The sequence below is a fragment of the Eucyclogobius newberryi genome, unplaced genomic scaffold, assembly GCF_026437365.1.
Source record: "Eucyclogobius newberryi isolate DKJ021-1_F unplaced genomic scaffold, fEucNew1.0.hap1 SCAF_6, whole genome shotgun sequence".
NCBI lineage: Eukaryota > Metazoa > Chordata > Actinopteri > Gobiiformes > Gobiidae > Eucyclogobius > Eucyclogobius newberryi.
In genome coordinates this window covers 17,457,251-17,477,558 of record NW_027316278.1, presented here as the reverse complement: position 1 = coordinate 17,477,558, position 20,308 = coordinate 17,457,251, and the positions used below count along the sequence as shown (strand labels likewise).

Here is a 20,308-nt window from a genome sequence, read left to right as displayed (position 1 = left end):
ACAATGTTTCCCATTTTTCAAATATCATAAACTATACATTTTCGGAAAGCGCTCGCGCTTTCCTACCTCATGGTGTGGGTCCCTGGTCACTGACGGGTACTTTCGATAATTTTGAGTGGGCTCCGCCCACTTTGTGTTTTTGGCCCTCTATACAGTAATAATGTTCAATTTTTGCCTTACATGCTTATATGCACGGAACATGCAAGAGATGGGGAACGTATTCGTGAGCTACTTAGCGCAAATGAGTGCTTTATATGGGGATGACGACCGCGAAGCGGTCGTCATCCCAATGTAAAGTGCTCGTTTAGTGCGAACTTTTGCACGGGCTTCGCCCGTTTACAACGGTAATGTTCCATTTTCCTACAACTAATTAGTATGCACGGGGCGTGCATGAGTGGAGGAGTGCGTTAGTGAGTGTTTGGAAGTGGGCGAGCGCTTCGCGCTCGATTTTGTGCGCACTACGTGCGCACTTTCGCAGCCGTGCTTCGCACGGCCTTACGAGATTAATAGGCCTCTCGCCAGCTTGTGGCGCTCGGGCCTAATAAATATAGCCGCAAGCGGCAATGATCGGCCCTCGCCACGCCGCCGCCACGCCGCAAGAGGAGGGGGCGCTAACGCGCCCCAATTGTTCTTTTATTGCGCCTACTGCTGAATCTGTGACGCTGTCACATCTTCTCCCCTTTGTTTTACCATCAAAAAGCAATTTTATTTTGAATTCTTGGCACAATGTGCGGCTTTGCCGCACAGACACCGTGACTCTTTGAATAAAAATGTGGATCACTTTTGATGGTCCACCCCTGAAGATGAGTCTCACCAAATTTCAGGTTAATAGGGCTAACGCCCTAAGAAGAGTTTGTGAAAGTATAAAGTGTAAACATGTTCTGGCGATTTCCCCATTGGAATAACATGGAAGGTTTCGGTCATCGTTACGGCAACGCCATAACAATTATGACATGGCTCTCATTGACTTTTTTGATGGGGATGCTAAAATTGAGTTGTGTGTCAAATTTCATATAATTTCGCAAAACTAAACATTTAACCTCCATATAAAATCTGTAGGGGGCGCTGTGGCGCCAAATGAATTTATTTCACTTCAAGTGGGTTTAGGGCAAAGAGTTTAACAACTGATTCTAATTTGACGCAATTCGGACTTTATCTGCGCAAACGGCAGAAATTTTAAATATGGGAGATTTCTGAAATTCTAGCTACAGTTTGCGGCTTCGCCGCACAGAGACCGTGAGAGGTATCAATGTAATTTGGATAACATTTGATGTCCCACTCCTCAGTAGCATTTTCACCAAATTTCAGCTTTTTAGGGCCAACGCCCTGGGAGGAGTTCGTAAAAGTACGACGTTTGGAAAAACTCCAAAATCATGTTTAGCCATTTTTGAAGCAATATGGCCGACATTTGGTTGGGCGGACGGCGTTGCCGTAATAATATTTTTTACTTCTCTTGTCACCATCTACCTCTGCGCCAAATTTCATGATTCTACGATCAGATTTTTTTTGGGTCATTTCCCATCTCTCAATGCATTTTTGGTACATTTGGGGGCGCTGACGCGCCAATTTTTTTTATTTTAGAAAAGGGAAATAGCCAGAATGTAGAGAGGCACGATTTTTAGAGGTGTGCAAACTTTCCTACCTCATGGTGTGGGTCCCTGGTCACTGACGGGTACTTTCGTTAATTTTGAGTGGGCTCCGCCCACTTTGTGTTTTTGGCCCTCTATACAGTAATAATGTTCAATTTTTGCATTACATGCTTATATGCACGGAACATGCAAGAGATGGGGAACGTATTTGTGAGCTACTTAGGGCAAATGAGTGCTTAGGGCAAATGAGTGCAGTTGCAACGCTGCCTTTGGCAGCGTTGCAACTGCTGGGGCTCGGGCCTAAAAACAACTCGATCTTTGGACGTACGAATCGATAATCGGTCATTAATATGCGAATCGATTAAAAATCGGAAAATCGATTATTTCAACCCAGCTCTACCCGCGGGCCAGACCTTGCCCTCCAGGAGGTCTAGTTTGGCCCAAGAAGAGGTGCTGAGATGTATTAGTATGATTACATTTTGTGCTGAAAAAACTGTCAGTAGTTCTAAAGGAGACCAAGTCTATTCCCCTAATACCATGTTAATAAAAGACTTTAATCATCATCGCTTTGTAAATAAACTCTTTTAATACAAAATTAGTTTTGCCCTCAGAATGCTAATATTAATTAATTTTGGCCCGTAGAGGAAAAAATGCACACATTTTGGCCCACCGAGGACAAAGTTTAGGTACCCCTGTTATAGAGAAAATAATAGCCAAGAATACTATGAAAATGTTGATACAGTATTTAGAAAGTCCAAGAGGAAATGTAAACATAAATAGAAGCACACATAGTTGTATATGGTTTGAGTTTAGGAGTAAATGTCCTTAGTTTAGGGTAAATGCGCTTAGTTTAAGGTAAATGCTCTTAGTTTAGAGGTAAATGTTCTTAGTATAGCGGTAAATGCTCTTAGTTTAGGGTAAATGCTCTCAGTTTAAAGTAAATGCTCTTAGTTTAGGGGTAAAAGCTCTTAGTTTAGGGGTAAATGTTCTTAGTATAGGGGTAAATGCTCTTAGTTTAGGGGTAAATGTTCTTAGTATAGGGGTAAATGCTCTTAGTTTAGGGTAAATGCTCTCAGTTTAAGGTAAATGCTCTTAGTTTAGGGGTAAATGCTCTTAGTATAGCGGTAAATGCTCTTAGTTTAGGGTAAATGCTCTCAGTTTAGGAGTAAATGCTCTTAGTATAGCGGTAAATGCTCTTAGTTTAGGGTAAATGCTCTCAGTTTAAGGTAAATGCTCTTAGTTTAGGGGTAAATGTTCTTAGTATAGCGGTAAATGCTCTTAGTTTAGGGTAAATGCTCTCAGTTTAGGAGTAAATGCTCTTAGTGTAGGGGTAAATGCTCTTAGTTTAGGGTAAATGCTCTCAGTTCAAAGTAAATGCTCTTAGTTTAGGGGTAAATGTTCTTAGTATAGGGGTAAATGCTCTTAGTTTAGGGTAAATGCTCTCAGTTCAAAGTAAATGCTCTTAGTTTAGGGGTAAATACTCTTAGTTTAGGGTAAATGCTCTTAGTTTAGGGTAAATGCTCTTAGTATAGCTGTAAATGCTCTTAGTTTATGGGTAAATGTTCTTAGTATAGGGGTAAATGCTCTTAGTTTAGGGTAAATGCTCTTAGTTTAGGGTAAATGCTCTCAGTTTAAATTAAATGCTTTTAGTTTAGGGGTAAATGCTCTTAGTGTAGGGGTAAATGCTCTTAGTTTAGAGGTAAATGCTCTTAGTTTAGGGTAAATGCGCTTAGTTTAAGGTAAATGCTCTCAGTTTAGGAGTAAATGCTCTTAGTGTAGGGGTAAATGCTCTTAGTTTAGGGGTAAATGTTCTTAGTATAGGGGTAAATGCTCTTAGTTTAGGGTAAATGCTCTCAGTTTAAGGTAAATGCTCTTAGTTTAGGGGTAAATGTTCTTAGTATAGCGGTAAATGCTCTTAGTTTAGGGTAAATGCTCTCAGTTCAAAGTAAATGCTCTTAGTTTAGGGGTAAATGCTCTTAGTTTAGGGTAAACGCTCTTAGTTTAGGGTAAATGCTCTCAGTTTAAGGTAAATATTCTTAGTTTAGGGGTAAATGTTCTTAGTATAGCGGTAAATGCTCTTAGTTTAGGGGTAAATGTTCTTAGTATAGGGGTAAATGCTCTTAGTTTAGGGTAAATGCTCTCAGTTTAAGGTAAATATTCTTAGTTTAGGGGTAAATGTTCTTAGTATAGCGGTAAATGCTCTTAGTTTAGGGTAAATGCTCTCAGTTTAGGAGTAAATGCTCTTAGTGTAGGGGTAAATGCTCTTAGTTTAGGGGTAAATGCTCTTAGTATAGGGGTAAATGCTCTTAGTTTAGGGTAAATGCTCTTAGTTTAGGGTAAATGCTCTCAGTTTAAGGTAAATATTCTTAGTTTAGGGGTAAATGCTCTTAGTGTAGGGGTAAATGTTCTTAGTTTAGGGGTAAATGTTCTTAGTATAGGGGTAAATGCTCTTAGTTTAGGGTAAATGCTCTTAGTTTAGGGTAAATGCTCTCAGTTTAAGGTAAATATTCTTAGTTTAGGGGTAAATGCTCTTAGTGTAGGGGTAAATGTTCTTAGTTTAGGGGTAAATGCTCTCAGTTTAAGGTAAATATTCGTAGTTTAGGGGTAAATGTTCTTAGTATAGCGGTAAATTCTCTTAGTTTAGGGGTAAATGTTCTTAGTATAGGGGTAAATTCTCTTAGTTTAGGGTAAATGCTCTCAGTTTAAATTAAATGCTCTTAGTTTAGGGGTAAATGCTCTTAGTGTAGGGGTAAATGCTCTTAGTTTAGAGGTAAATGCTCTTAGTTTAGGGTAAATGCGCTTAGTTTAAGGTAAATGCTCTCAGTTTAGGAGTAAATGCTCTTAGTTTAGGGGTAAATGTTCTTAGTATAGGGGTAAATGCTCTTAGTTTAGGGTAAATGCTCTCAGTTTAAGGTAAATGCTCTTAGTTTAGGGGTAAATGTTCTTAGTATATCGGTAAATGCTCTTAGTTTAGGGGTAAATGTTCTTAGTATAGGGGTAAATGCTCTTAGTTTAGGGTAAATGCTCTTAGTTTAGGGTAAATGCTCTTAGTTTAGGGTAAATGCTCTCAATTTAAGGTAAATATTCTTAGTTTAGGGGTAAATGCTCTTAGTGTAGGGGTAAATGTTCTTAGTTTAGGGGTAAATGTTCTTAGTATAGGGGTAAATGCTCTTAGTTTAGGGTAAATGCTCTTAGTTTAGGGTAAATGCTCTCAGTTTAAATTAAATGCTCTTAGTTTAGGGGTAAATGCTCTTAGTGTAGGGGTAAATGCTCTTAGTTTAGAGGTAAATGCTCTTAGTTTAGGGTAAATGCTCTCAGTTTAGGGTAAATGCGCTTAGTTTAAGGTAAATGCTCTCAGTTTAGGAGTAAATGCTCTTAGTGTAGGGGTAAATGCTCTTAGTTTAGGGGTAAATGTTCTTAGTATAGGGGTAAATGCTCTTAGTTTAGGGTAAATGCTCTCAGTTTAAGGTAAATGCTCTTAGTTTAGGGGTAAATGTTCTTAGTATAGCGGTAAATGCTCTTAGTTTAGGGTAAATGCTCTCAGTTCAAAGTAAATGCTCTTAGTTTAGGGGTAAATGCTCTTAGTTTAGGGTAAATGCTCTTAGTTTAGGGTAAATGCTCTCAGTTTAAGGTAAATATTCTTAGTTTAGGGTAAATGCTCTTAGTGTAGGGTAAATGCTCTTAGTGTAGGGGTAAATGTTCTTAGTATAGGGGTAAATGCTCTTAGTTTAGGGTAAATGCTCTCAGTTTAAGGTAAATGATCTTAGTTCTGGGGTAAATGCTCTCAGTTTAAGGTAAATGTTCTTAGTATAGGGTAAATGCTCTCAGTTTAAGGTAAATGCTCTTAGTTCTGGGGTAAATGCTCTCAGTTTAAGGTAAATGTTCTTAGTATAGGGTAAATGCTCTCAGTTTAAGGTAAATGTTCTTAGTATAGGGTAAATGCTCTTAGTGTAGGGGTAAATGTTCTTAGTATAGGGGTAAATGCTCTTAGTTTAGGGTAAATGCTCTCAGTTTAAGGTAAATGATCTTAGTTCTGGGGTAAATGCTCTCAGTTTAAGGTAAATGTTCTTAGTATAGGGTAAATGCTCTCAGTTTAAGGTAAATGCTCTTAGTTCTGGGGTAAATGCTCTCAGTTTAAGGTAAATGTTCTTAGTATAGGGTAAATGCTCTCAGTTTAAGGTAAATGTTCTTAGTATAGGGTAAATGCTCTCAGTTTAAGGTAAATGTTCTTAGTATAGGGGTAAATGTTCATCGTTTTGGGCTCTATTGATTTTATCGTATCTAAGAATGAGGGAAAAACATTCAAACCTTATCACTGTTAAACTATGATCTTGGCTCATGGTACACATCTTCACAACAAGAAAAAGTCTTTCTTCATTAAAACTGTTTTTCACACCTCTCTCTCGTCTGCACATTATCGTACGTCTACATAGCTTCATCTGGACTGTCGGTTTACATTGCGTGAAAGTTAGAAAGTAAGTTTGAAAACAAATTGCCAGTTTTGTGCAGATCTTTCTGGATTACTGCTTGTGGAAGAGAGTTACCTTCCATTTCAATCCTTTTCGTTAAACCAATCACAAAGTCATGCAGATGAAAAGTGAAGTTTTCCTTAAGACCCAGTTGGCTTAGTGGCACTGTGCCCATAATGTTTAGTGTTTCTTTTCATTTGTGGTCCGGCACAGGGTTTAGTTCCAGTTTTGTCCCAATCCTCTGATTCACCTTCTTTAAGAACAGCTTCGGGGCTACTCATAATGCTTAACTCTCTATAACGCCATCCTCTCATCTCCTCTGTGCCTTTATTGTCTTAACTCTGCAAGGAGAGACGTGTTAGAAAAACAGGTTAATACACAGTTGGCACAAGCAAATTAAGTGTACTTTCAAAAGATGCTATATATGAGTTTCTTTGGCTTGTTTTTGCATCCGATGGTCGTCCCGACGTCAGTAAAGTTTTCCATTTCTTTCTGGTTTAAAAATGTATGACTTATTAATCTTTGAATATAAAGGCAGCTAATGTTAACACCTCTGAGGTCCATTGATGGATCTAAGAACATGGAGATGCGTTCCTTGTCATTTTTCATCTTGTACGGTAGTTTGGAAGCAGTAAAATGTTATGCAAATGATTTGTTAATCCCTTTACATTATTTGTTCAATTTCTCCCTTTCATTTTTGCGGATCTCTTGAACAGCTCACTGACAGGCGGACACTTTAGATTGCCAATTTTAAAGATTAAAAAAGGGCTATCAATATTTTAACTGAATCTGCTGGGTTCTTTTAAATGAGTGAATCTGTTTCTCAAAAACAAAGTCTAAACCTCTTTGTTCTTAGAGTTTTCCCATGTTTGACTCCAGGTAAACAGAAGTGTTGACCAGCCGTATTAGACATATAATATCGGCATAAGCAGGATAAGCAGCTGAGTCTAAGCCTTGATCAAACTGTGACCAGTGTTGTTTTCTCCTACTTTGTTTTTCTAAAGGTTGGTGTTACAAATAATAAGAAATTGTGGGATGGTTTTAAAATCAAGAAGCTTAAAAAGCAAAATCTCTAATAAACCCAATTTTCTCTAGCCAATCAAGTTGAATTTTGGTGGGTTTGTGTTGATCGTCTCAACTGACTCACTCAGCGCCCCTCCCCAAATAAAAACACTAGAGATTTGTGTGGCTTTCAAAAAATGTATCCAGACACTTATCCAGCGTAATCTTCTTAACATATTAAAGTGATTTTCTTTACCCTGCAGTGGCTGAAGCTGTAGCTCTCCGCCCCTGAGCGTATTGTGGACATCTTCTTTGAAGACAGAGAGGTGGGCAGGAGGCGACCTGGTTCTCGGGCCGGTCCCTGCTGTGCCACTCTTTCTTTTGTTGTTATTAGTCCAACTGTTGCACACAGTCAGTGTTCTTAGGCACTGACGCTGCCAAAGCGGCCCACACTGGTGTGGAGGTTTAGAGCACTGAGCCCATCTCAAAGAGCTCTCTCATGGAGTAGGTGTTGGCAGGATGCTTTGTTTCTTTCTGTGAATGTCAGAGAGGTATGTGGATAATGAGAAAACTGAAGCACACTGATAGCATACTTATTACAGTGCCAACTTAATGCCTGGCTATATTTCTGCCCATTTACACACAGGCGTGTGCTTAACCTTTTCTGTGAAAGTGACACAAATCTGAGGATCAGTGGTGACAGAAACAATGTGCTTGTGTCCAGACAGCATTTCCTCGAGCGGGCAGCTCAAAGGTCCTGATGAAGTGTGGCTAATGTCCTCTCTGTCATAGTGCTTTTCACAGACGCTTCAGGCACAGATTATGTCTCATCATATTACTACAACTGTATCTTTGAAGTTGGAGACATTTATTGAAACAGAAGCCTTGGTTCATATAACTGACATCATGGTATTTAACGTAATGTTTTTTAGATAACATTTATATTAGAAAACGGGGCTTATTCTTCCAATTTATTATATTTATTAGAAATAAATACATGATCATCATCATCATCATTGATTATCATTATCATTATTGTTGTTGTTGTCAGTGCTATTATCATTGTTATAATTTATATCACTTTTGCTATATTATTATTATAACAATCATTGTCACAACTGTTCCTGAATATACTAACACCCCCCATCATTTATTGTGTTTTTAATGCACCACAGTGTAGTAAGGGAACTGTAAATACACCAAAACACACTCAGGCTGGCAGGACCAACGAGAGGTGGTTTTCTTAGGACAACATCTCCCAAGTGTAGACCTTCTTTTAAAGCACCTTAGACACTACACATGACACAGAAAAAGAAAGAAAAGGGGGGTAGAAATAATGAGAGAGATTCTCAGACGTGTGTGTCTATATGATACTATATATACACACACATTTTTACTGCATTTAAATGCATAGACACGCACAAACAAACATACACACACGGAAAAACACACACGCGCACACACGCACACGTACATGCAAACAGACAGACGCACACACACACACACACACACACACACACAGGCCTCACCCCGAGCTGAAGTTTCTAGACTGTTGTCCCTCTGTTTGTCTAATTTCGGTGTTGCTGTCTGTCTTTTGCTGTTTTTGTTCTTGTCCTCACTATTGTTACTCTTTTTTACTTGTAAATAAATAAATACATTTAAATAAATACATGATTAGGTACAACCCTACAAGTAAAAGCAGATTGCATGCACCTCATGTATTATACTGTGTTTTTGATTCATGTAAGATTTATTTTAGTTATTTTATGCAAGTACAGTGCACAATATACATCAACAGATGAGATTAATTTAAACAAGGTTGTAACACAAATTTCCAACTGTAGTCCATTGGCAGTCTGTTTTTAAAGTTCATCATATGAATAATTCAAGGAAAGAGAAAAGACAATCATCAGACCATTATAAAACGTCTGTACAAACATCTTTCACATCCAGTTTGTCCCATTTTTCTGGAAATGGACATGATCTGTAAAGTCACAAACAAAAATAAGTGATGCTTGTTCTTTACATGGACCCATATATTAAATACAGCATATACATTTTGGAGGTTTAAGATTTGAATCAACAGCAGTTATTTTATTATTGTTAAAGCACTTTATGTGATCAGCTTCTGAAAACTGTTTTCCTGCTCTTCGTCTTTTGTGCTGCCTTTTGCCATGTAGCTGTGGTTAATCCACAAAAAGGAAACACTAAAACAGCAGCCACTGCACTTGAACTTTTGCTCTTTTGATACATTTCTGACAGGTGTTATAATATGAGAGTCCGGTCATTTCAAAATGTTGAGTGTAGCAGAGCTGTGCACGAGCAACCACTTCAAACAAATGTTTGAGGGGTTGCTTTTCATTTGGAAAGGATAGAAAATATTAACTGGCATTGGGATGTTCAAGCGGTTGGATTTTCTCAACCATAGTATTTTTGTAAAACAACTACAGCTTAAAAAAAATTTTCTCTATCTTTTATTTCTTTGTTCAAATCCCATCGAGTTGTGCTCCAGGTTTTTCCTTGAGTAAAACGTTGCTATTTTAGTGTGGAGGGAGAGAGGACTTCTTCATGTGTGCAGGAATGTAGATTTCTTCCCCCATGAAATCCTAATTGTGCCTTGGAGGGCTGTAGGGTATCTGCGCTCGCCTCAGCTCAACAGGATTTGTGTCTTTAAGAGCGAGTATGTCTCTTAGCTTGAATGCGGATGTAACCCTTTGAAAACACAAGCCTGTGATATCTCATATTTGCCGATAGGCTGATCATGCGCCTGTGTATCTTTGCTTGGAAGACAAAGTTTTTTTTTTTTTTTTTCAATGTATTTTTCAATGTGGTTTCTTTTCTTCTTGTGGCGTATTTGTATTTGGCAATGAGGCTCTTGATTTTTGTCAATAATACGTTGTCGAACGGAAGATAGCAGACATTAAATCAGAGGTCAAATTGCATCTGTCCTCTGCTCCCTGAATTATTGGTGTACATTTATTAATGCAAATCCAGATAAGATCCTATTTGTTTGCAGACCCATATCCCTCTGGATTTGTTAAATGTGAGTTAGACAGGTTAAGGGTGACATTTACAAGTGCAGCAACATATACTGAGATTATTGCAGCAGTCATTATTTTTTTGTTGAAAGGAGATTAGGATTAGCAGTCCTATAGATCGACTTAACACCTATCCTTTATGTCCAATAATGTTCCCCTTTTTTTCTTTATTTCGGTAGCAATCCAGGTTGGCAAAAGACTGCATTATTCAAATGCCTCAGTGGTGCGGAAAGGATTCAATATGTGCCACATTGAAATGGGTGATACATTGTTCCCTTGGGGAGAGAGTCGTGGTTGGGTTCTATTTGTGCTGTTTTTATCAGAGTGTCTGAGCCTGTTTTGTGTGAATGGACGAGCCCTTGAACCATAAACCTGTGCCTTCTGTGATAACAGGCCTGCATTGTGATACCACTGTGAAGTCCTCTGTGACGGCATTAAATATAACATACATGACATCATGTGTCAAATGAATTATTTTATTTCAACACAATCTAAAGGTTTTTCGCTCTCCATGCAGTGACTTAAATACACTGTACATTTTAAATTCAAAACAAATTGCCCAATTATGGGATTATTTTCCTCTGTCTGTATAAAATATTTAAATTGATATAGTTGTGTGAGAAAAGTAGTATTTTGAATTTTTCTCTTTTTTTAAAATATACATTTGCTGCTCATGTGTCTTCAAAACCCTTAATTAAAATGTAAGATTTACATTAAAGCTAAAGTTCAGTTCTTGTTAAATGTCAAAACACTTGGAAACTGAAAGTTGCATCAGCTCAGGTCCATGTCCGATGGGCAGACACCTCACTAATTTGATTGACCATAAATACAGTACATACAGTGTTCTACGATGTGATGTTTCTCCCTCCAGAGTCTCCTGAGCGCTCTGACGTTTGACATTACCACATCTTGTAATGTGATAAGAGTTCTCCCTGAATTACTCAGTCCATGTGATGACATGGCCCTGATTGTCAGACGGGTGGGCTGGTGACACTGGAACACAGACGGTGGATGTCTGTTTGAAATATTCGGCTTTGAGCTTCCAAGCCCAGGGCAGTCCTCGCTCCCAGTCTCCCAACACCCAGCATCGCCCACTGAAACGAGTCTCCCATACTGGAAAATCCGGCCCTGTCAACTGGCAGTCTGGACTAGGTTCAGCCCACACGCCAAGCACCCCCTCCACCAATAGCACCCCTTAATAGACACTACAGTTTGCCACCCCATGTAGATGCCTTTTGGTCGCCATCCATCGATGGCGTCAATAGCATCTTCCTACACAACAGTGACTGAACGGAGGGCACAAGATAATGTGGGAATAATTGACACTTTCTCACTGTTCCACATTTTTTCTATCATGATTAATTATGGTTTCTGATGGTAATCAGAAACCATAATTAATCATGATAGAAAAAATGTGGAAGCCATCTTGGCTGGTGAAACACACAGTGCCTGTGAACAGCCCTGACACCTTTAACAACTCTGATGGCCAAATAGAAATGGTGTCAGAGTGCTTACAACTAAACTCCCCTTATGGCTCGTCCTCAGAATGTGTCTGTGGCACTTCTTTTTAAAAGTGCTTTTATGGAACATGTACATGGAAAAAACAAATGACTGAAAAATGAATTGTCTTATAAACATGAATTGTCTGTTCACTGCTGAGTTTAGGAGTACAAAATCTCCTCTGTTTGTGCAATTGTGCAATTATTGGATAATGAGTCTTTGCCCTATTTGACAGGTTTGTTTTCCCCACAGCCAAAATACTTGCCCTTGTGCTGGTGCCTCACCTGCATGGGCCAACCAGACTATTAGATGTAGTTACTCCATTTGAGCATTAAATGCCTTCATGGCAGGGAGTAGGTGTATGTGTGTAAAGCCACCACTAGAAAGTGTTGAAAGCCTAAGCTAGCAAGATCACATCCAGGGTGACTAATAAGCTTAACATGAGCACGGCTGTGTTTGCTAGCATGGTGTGCTCAAAGAAGTCAATGTTGAGAGAAATGCAGAAATGGTTCCCTAGGCAGCTACTAATTCCCTCACCCCCTCAAGCTCCAATCAGACTGTGAACCATCTTACTGTTAGCTATGGCTTCACAAGGATCCAAGCTGCACTCCAAAAGCTAAAACAAACAAAAGTTCAAGACAGAGTTTAGCAAAGAGTTGTTCTTTTTTTAATTTGTTTTATAGGGGTAATATTTTTTTTACATATTTCATTGTATTTCTTGACAAAAAGACTTCTTGAGGAAATTCTGTAGGAAATTCTTTGCACATATATTACTCTGAGAGATCTCTCTGGACACAATCCTACAATTTGATTGGAAGCCCATGTGCTGTTGGAAGGAATCATTCCCCCTGCACCAAACAATATAGGAATAAATAAAGAGGAGCTACTTATTTCATTAAGTCTCTATTGTGCACGTTTGTGATGAGATGTTTTTAATACCAGCTATGATGTCAAATAAAAAGCTATACTTATGTGATGGTAATAATGTAATTTTTTGAACTTGTGTTATTTATTCCTTTGTGGTCCTTTTGAACTGCTGCCTTCAGTGCTCATCTGGGATACCTGCAGGCCTGCAACACGTTGTCTTTAACCTAAGAATACATGTTTGTATTCACATGTGACTTTCTCTTGACCATGTGGCTCCTCGAAGTGTGCATTTATGAGCCACTTCACACTTCATTCCTGTGTGGGAGGAAGGTTGCGTTAAAAATAGACAGGTTTGGAGGTAGTGAGCAGCCTGCACAGTGAATAGCACTTAAGAACAGTCTTTTTGCATATTACTTATAAATGTCGATAATCCACCAAAATATGTTGCAGCAATTGTCAGTTCTTGATCATGTTTTGGAGGCTTTCAGAAGAAGCAGCTAAAATGAAATGAACAGCGAAAGGAGTATAAAACACTATTTTGGAAATTCTTTAAAAACATTTTTAACAGTGTGGAGTAATAAGTAAAAACAGAAAACATTTGTGTGTGTGGGCGTGTCACCAGTCACCCAGCACTCTAAAAACAGACTTGCTCAAATATGGCATAAAGTCCAACACTTTTATTCAGGGATTTATTCAGGGAATGACATGACAAGCATGCAGTAGGTTACTGTGGCCTTTTGACGTTTTCCACACAGATCATTTCTGTTAATACCCATTTTATTGAGCGTGGCAGGATAGTAATATCTATTGTGATTTTATCTTCTCTGACATGTTTGCAAGAACATGAAAATGTGTCATCTTCAAATATACAAATATTCCCATATTTATAGTTTTAAGACATTTACTAATGTTGTTTTTAGAAATACTGTACCATTTTTGGGTTTTAAGTAATGGGGATAGTAACAGAAATGTCTCCACCAGATTTCTCTAATCCGCCAACTTTAATGTTCCCTTTAAACAATCTCTCATCTGAAGATACTTTTGAAAGTGACCATGTCATAAATTGAAACTACCAATCCGCCTAATACCTTTCCTTTACCATTAAGCCCAATAAACTGGCTGTTTCATTAGATTTAAAATTTTAAATCCTTAAAATGTTTGAATGTCTCATTCTTGATTTTTTATATATTTAAAAAAAAAATATATATGAACAATATCATTTATCAGAATAGGCCTCATCAAAACCTCATCTCCTTGGTTCCTGAACTGCAAATCCCGCCCAGGGAGTCTGATCACCTCGCCCTCGCACCTCGAGTCAAACTCAAACACTGTACTGTACAATACAGTTTAACTCGTATCATTATAATTGGACTGGAAATTATAATTTACTTACATTCACCATCTGTGTTCATGTTTTTGTTTGCATGTGACTGTGCCACTCTTTGGTGGTTCGTTGTTAAGTTGTAGGTCTTTTCTTCAGATGAATAATCACCTATTCAATTATTGCAATCTAATTGGAGTACTCCACTGTAAGAGAAGTTACCGTTCATATCTAGACTGCTTTGGCTTGTGCTTTTCAGATTTAGTTATTTCACATTGATCTTTTGACCTTGCTGTAAGATACAGTCGATGATTTCTAAGCCATTGCCGTTCTCTAATCACAACACAGATACCTGTTAATTACCAAACGAGTTTGTCTGTTTCTGCTGCTTAGGCGGGGATTTGAGATCGATGGGTCGAGCTCCTAGTGCAGTTTGCCATTTAATGAAATATTGTGGTTTCTGTATGCAGCTGCTGATGAGCTCAAGCAAAGGATCAGCTGCAATGTATTAATAGGCAGCAGAATGGACGACACTCTTTTCTGGTAGGTCAGGGATAAAGCCTGAACTTGTAAACTCGCACAGGGGCTTCTCTCTCTCTCGATGGTGGTGGTGTCATCATCTCACAGCCCAGTAACTGTATTTCTCTTGGATTCTCAGCAGAGTTCACTCAGAGGTAAGCCAGTAGTTTCACCCTCTGAGAGAACAAGCTTCTTCTGCCTTCTTCATGGTTACTGTATATTTTACCAACGCTGTTTTTTTTAAAATGGCATTACAAATCTAGAGGCATTGTACCTAAAATGTAAACAACAACAGACTGTAAAGTGCCGCAAACAAAGACACAGGCCGGAGTTTGAGTTTGACTGAGCCTCGAAGAGTCCCAATAGACCATTTTGCTGTGATCACAGCAGGCAGTAGGAGGCATATCTCAGGAGAATCCAGCACAATCTCTCCACGCCTCCAGCCTGCCCCCCAAGCCACATGCCTGTCTCCATGATACTCCTGTAGATCTCTGGCCCAGGTCAACACCTACCTACATCTCACTCAACTTTGATTAACAGAATTTATTTAGAAATGCCCAGAGGAGCAGATGACACAGGTACCAGCACCTGTGAGGAATGTCGGCCTAACACACTCTGACATTTGCACAAAAGGACTGTGTTCCGGATGTTAAGCAACTTTATTAGCAATTGTGATTAATAATAATACTGTAGACTGGATGTTTTTTTTTTTTTTTAAAGTGTTATTTATGTATTTCCTTTTTTTTGGCAACAAAATTAGTCAGACATGTTTTGATATACATTTATTTGTTAAAGTCCTGAAAATGGTTTCAGATGGCAAAATATGCATCTGTTTTTCCCTGGAGTCTTTCACACATATCTGTGTGTAATTACTGTGGATTTTGACAGATGGAGGAAAAATGTCCTTGTAAGAGAGAAGGGTACATGGCATAATGTGTGAAGTGCAGGCTAAGAGGAGGGAGCCTCTTGTATTACTGGCTGCCCATGCCAGCTGGACCAGCCAGATTCTTACAGGTAGAAATGTAAGCGGCAAATGTGTGCACAAGTCATTGAAATGCAGTGCCCACCATAAGTGGGCCATGTTTTTCACAGTTTTCTGTTCATTTTAAATGCTCTTAACAATATTCTATTTATGGAAAAGCATGCTAACTTTCGTGAAATGTGCATTAGAGTGCTATTTCTTTCAGTGATAATTGTGTCTTGGGGTGATTTTTGATTAATGTTTATGTGTTTGAATCATGTTGTTTCTGAATACATCATGACTTAAATATTAGTGTAACTACATTATCACAGTGCCTTTGCCTGCTAGCAAACATGTATAAATGCGGATTACAAGTCTTGAGAAGGCAACAGGTCATGGTTGGTAAGCTGCCCGGGGGGGTCACACTGATATGGAGTCACTTTTGACAGGCTGTGGAGGAGGTCCTATTGTTACTGGTGTGTCTGTGTCTTACCTGCAGGCACTATCACTCACACTACAGTATTATCCTATTATTAGGCTTAGTTGTTTACGCTTATTACTGCTTGTCAGGTAGGCAGAGAACCCTTCTGAAAATGAGCATCTGCTGAAAAATACGTGCTTATTTCTTTATTGTATTTAAATACATCGTCTTAATTATCCTAGGCCTGGAATAACATTTTGACAGGACACAATGTTTTTAAGTAGCTGACTTTATTATTTTTGCACTAGCTATTTACGTCATTTATGTATTCTTTTATACACTATTTAAATCGTAATTGCCCAAACTGTGCACTAGTCTTGGCTTGCAATGTTAGTGACCAAACCTCATGTTAAAAAAGAAAGAAACAAAAATCTGATTGAAAGTTAAAAAAAAAACAAATTTTACATTGAGATGTAATCTTTCAAATAAGAGTATGAATTGATATTTCTTTACTTACGTGATTCATTATACAGTTTCTGATGGATTTTACATAATGTTTAATTTAAAAAAGAGATTGAGACATATTTTTGTTAAAATTTCCCACCCCTAATTTTGTTCAAAATAACAGATTAAACAGCATATATCATACCTCACTCAGACTATGTATTGCCTTTCTAATGAGATTCTGAATTGGCTGTAGTAGCGTGATAAGATATTGTGCATTGAGCATCCACTAATATCTCTGTTTGTAGAGGAAGTGAACAAAATAAAAAATCCCATCATATGGTCTGGCAGATTTTGGGCTCGGTACCAGGGATGACAAATGTGCTCGAGCAATAATTCAATCTGCTCTCATAATTCTCTAACTTTTAGGGACAGACAGAATGAAGATTCCGGCAATTAAGCGGCCAAGTCATCGGCCAATAGCTGTGATCTCGTGTTAGTTAAGATGCTTTTTCTCTCACTTTATCATATTGACAGATTGAGGGGTATAAAGACGGAAAGTAACAGTGAATATGCTAACAAGTGGATTTGGTCCCTGATCCAAAACACTGTCACTTGATGATGATGAGGGTAGCAAAAAAACAAAGAGGTATTTTCTCTGGCCACTTTAATCAGTGGGCAGCAAATATCTGATCTAATCTGTCATAGTAGTAACCTAATAGATAAATGTGCAGAAGAAAGTAACATTTGAATGTAATATTCTTATCTGTGATAAGAAAAACCTAATAAAGTGGCCAATGTATATTTTTGCTTGGTTTTATATACAGATTTCTTCTTCTTTTTTAAAGGATTAGAGCATTTCTAACATAACCAAATCTTTAACTTGCAGAAAAAGCTGTACATCCTGGTGATGGTTGATCCTGATGCAAAAAGTCGTGCTAATCCAGAGTTCGCCTACTGGCAGCACTGGCTGGTCGCGGACATTCAGGTACGGTACAACTCTGCAACATCCCATCTTCTGCTTCATGTTTATTTACAGATGGCCTCGTGTGTTATGGCGATAGGGACCTGAACAGCTTTTGTGATTGGATTACAAACTCTTATCACACAAATTTATGGAGCAATGGTTCTTGGAAAATGTGCATTTCTCATAATCTCAGGGTCTCACTTGGCATGTCTCTTGTTTATATCTGCACTAGGGCCTGATTTCAAGGCTGAAAAATTATGAATGGCTTTTAAGCCTAAACTTCGTGAAAAAAACGATGCCAAGTTCTAGAAATGTTTCATATCATGTATCTTTTGCAATAAATGCGTGTGACAAAAGTGTGGGAGTAAGTCTTTCTAAATGGCTGTGAAAGTTTGCATGGCCCTGTCAGCAGCAGTTTGCCTATGCTGTGGAAGCTCCGGACGTGTGAGACTGTTGGAGCGAGTGTCGTAGTCTTCCTCCCATTGCGCGGCCTCCCTCTGCTCCCCCTCCAGAGGACACATCTTGGCACGGCCTCCTCTCTTCATCTGTTCCCCGAGGCAGAGCAGCTCCCCCAATGCTCCACACTTCTCCATATTTTACACCCCCGAAATGGGCACCGCTCCGATCCCCGTATTCCTCTTCATATTTCGCTCCCTTTCAACCATTTCGTTTGTCTGTTTTCACATTTGTGCCTTCTGACGCCAAAATGTGTGTTGAGTTGTTGATTGCCTGAAATATTTGGTGCTTTGCAGACATTCCAATCCTGCAGGAACTGAGAGATCAACCATTAGATCAAGTCTGGTGATCTCAAAAACATGTTTTACAAAGACAACAGTTAAGTAGCACTGCTTTCATTTTAGATATCCAAAAGGCAAGGCAAGTTTATTTGTAGAACACAATTCGTACGCAATTCAAAGTACTTCGCACTACAGAAAAAAATGCATTAAAATCACAAAGACATGACATTAATCCTTTCAGTCATATGCACAGCTAAACACACTTGTTTATAGTGTATATTTTAACATTGTCAGAGTAGAGGCCTGAAACTGAAACACAGATTCCCCATGTTTAAGTCCTGACTCTGGCACCAGCAGGAGGCCGGTCCTTGAGGTCCTCAGAGTCAGAGATGGTTCATATGGCATTTACATATCCGAGATGTACTTTGGAGCTAGGCCATGGAAAGACTTTTATACAAGCAAAGCTGCTTCAGAGTCTATTCTCTAAGCTGCTTATATTATTGATTTGACTTGGCTGTTAAAGTCTGATTCCATTATCAGCCCCAGATTTCTAACTTGATTTGTAGGTTTTACAGCGAGAGACAGGAGGTGACGATTTCAGTCTTGTCTGAGTTCAACTGGAGAAAATTGTTTTGCATCCGCACTGATCTGTTGGATGCAACCCGGCAGCACTCCCTTATCATAATTTCTCCGTGGCGCCTTCTGCTTATTTTTAACAATTTTAGCCTTCATAGGGGCAATGTTGTCCAGAACATTCAAAACACTAGATGTAACAGAATTCAACAAATCATTTACATTAGAACATGAAACAAAGTTTATCATTTCCATAAACAGTGCTCCTGTGAGCACATTGTGCAATTGTTCAGTAATCATAATCAGTAATAGACACTTTATAGTTAGGAAGGTGTATTACAGCTGGGGTACCAGTTCCTGACTTCATTTTCGTAACATCAACAATGTGTCAAAGGATTTGTAACAATGTATAGAATTAAATACATACTTCCTCATTGTGTTGTGTTAATATAGTCTTTTTACTGTTTTTTTAACATGTTTTCATACTTACTCAAAATACTATGTCTATGCAATGAGGTTAAGATTAAGGTACAATTTATTGTTTCCATAGGGTGAGACATAAGTGTGACACACTATAAAACTTCAAACACAAATTACTCAAATAAATAATATCTTAATTCCAAAAGAAACTTTTAAAATACACAACCAATGAACAAACGTAGAAAATGTTACGGTACAAGATGCTTTATATTGTTTCTCCTTTTATGCCATTGTCTGTCAGGCCCATTGACCAGCTGCATATAAACAAATGTCTTTCAAGTGCTCAGACAGACCACACTCTCTGCAGCAATTCAATTTCCTGTCACTTGTATGGGTGTTGACCTGCTCTGCCCGTGCAGGGATTGGCCACTGCTCTAGAAGGTTTTTCTGATGGGGACTGGTGGTTGGTCAGAAGGGTTAATGAGCCTTTTGAGTGATGCCAACCGCAGTGGGAGGTGTTTAATTGACCAGGGTGGCTAGGTGACATCACATGACCTCACTTTTATTTTTTATCTGCAATGTCTATTTCTCAATGTGCTTTTGTCTATAAATGTCTGAGATGAACAAAATAATGAATATGACAAGGGTTATTTACTCTACTCTATTATTATTATTTTGCATTGCAACAGACATTGAAGTGATATCCTTGGGACAGGTGGATGAAAAATTGGTACAAATGCCATAGCAACAACAATTAAAAACAAAATATATCTTTTGAATTGTTAAAAGTGCAAAAATTGCCCCTATAAACAGGAAGCTGACAGCAATGAATAGTCTGGATTGTATAGGGAACTGACACAGTTTTATTCACCATATTATATATGTACTATATATGTATACAGTATATACATATACATATATAGTGACCAAACTGTGGGCACGACTTCCCCTTTCCCTATGCAGCAATGTGATGTTCAGCAATTCAGTCTTTGTTGTTTCTGATTCTTTCAAGTTTACAGCATCTTATTTACTTGTATTTAGTCGGCACAGGGTCACTTTTGTCCATGTAAGATGGTTCAGTTATTGGATCATCTCATCGACTGGCAAAAGCCCTCGCAGCCATATTCTTCACATAAATATGAATTAGTTCAAGGTCATGTAGTAGTGCCCAAGTTCATAGATGTTTCCATTATTAGAACATTCTCTTTATCCACATCCACGAGTCCAGAAAGGTAAAGATTTTCTTGAGAATGAGACTCTTGAGTCTGTGAGAAACGTTTGAGGTTTAGGCTCCTGCTGTATCCAGTGTGTTATATATGTTGAAATGTATCAATAGAACAATAGTAATCGCATGACACAAATGTTAAGCACATGTCACTGTATTAGTGTTGTAATATTTTACTATCAACATGATTGTGTTTAGTGAACTTGTTGTTTGTTTGCCAAGTGTATAAAGGTTGAAAATCTGTATTACTATTAT

The 20,308-nt window shown here is 38.4% G+C and overlaps 1 protein-coding gene across 1 annotated transcript in view; it reads left to right on the top strand.

Moving 5' to 3' along the window:
- The window catches only part of LOC140347519 (phosphatidylethanolamine-binding protein 4), a 69,639-nt gene that overhangs the window by 16,856 nt on the left and 32,475 nt on the right, over window positions 1-20,308 (top strand). Inside the window, exon 4 of the mRNA XM_072434004.1 lies at window positions 17,021-17,119. Coding sequence (XP_072290105.1) covers window positions 17,021-17,119 — 99 coding nt within the window. The remainder of the gene's footprint in view (window positions 1-17,020; window positions 17,120-20,308) is intronic.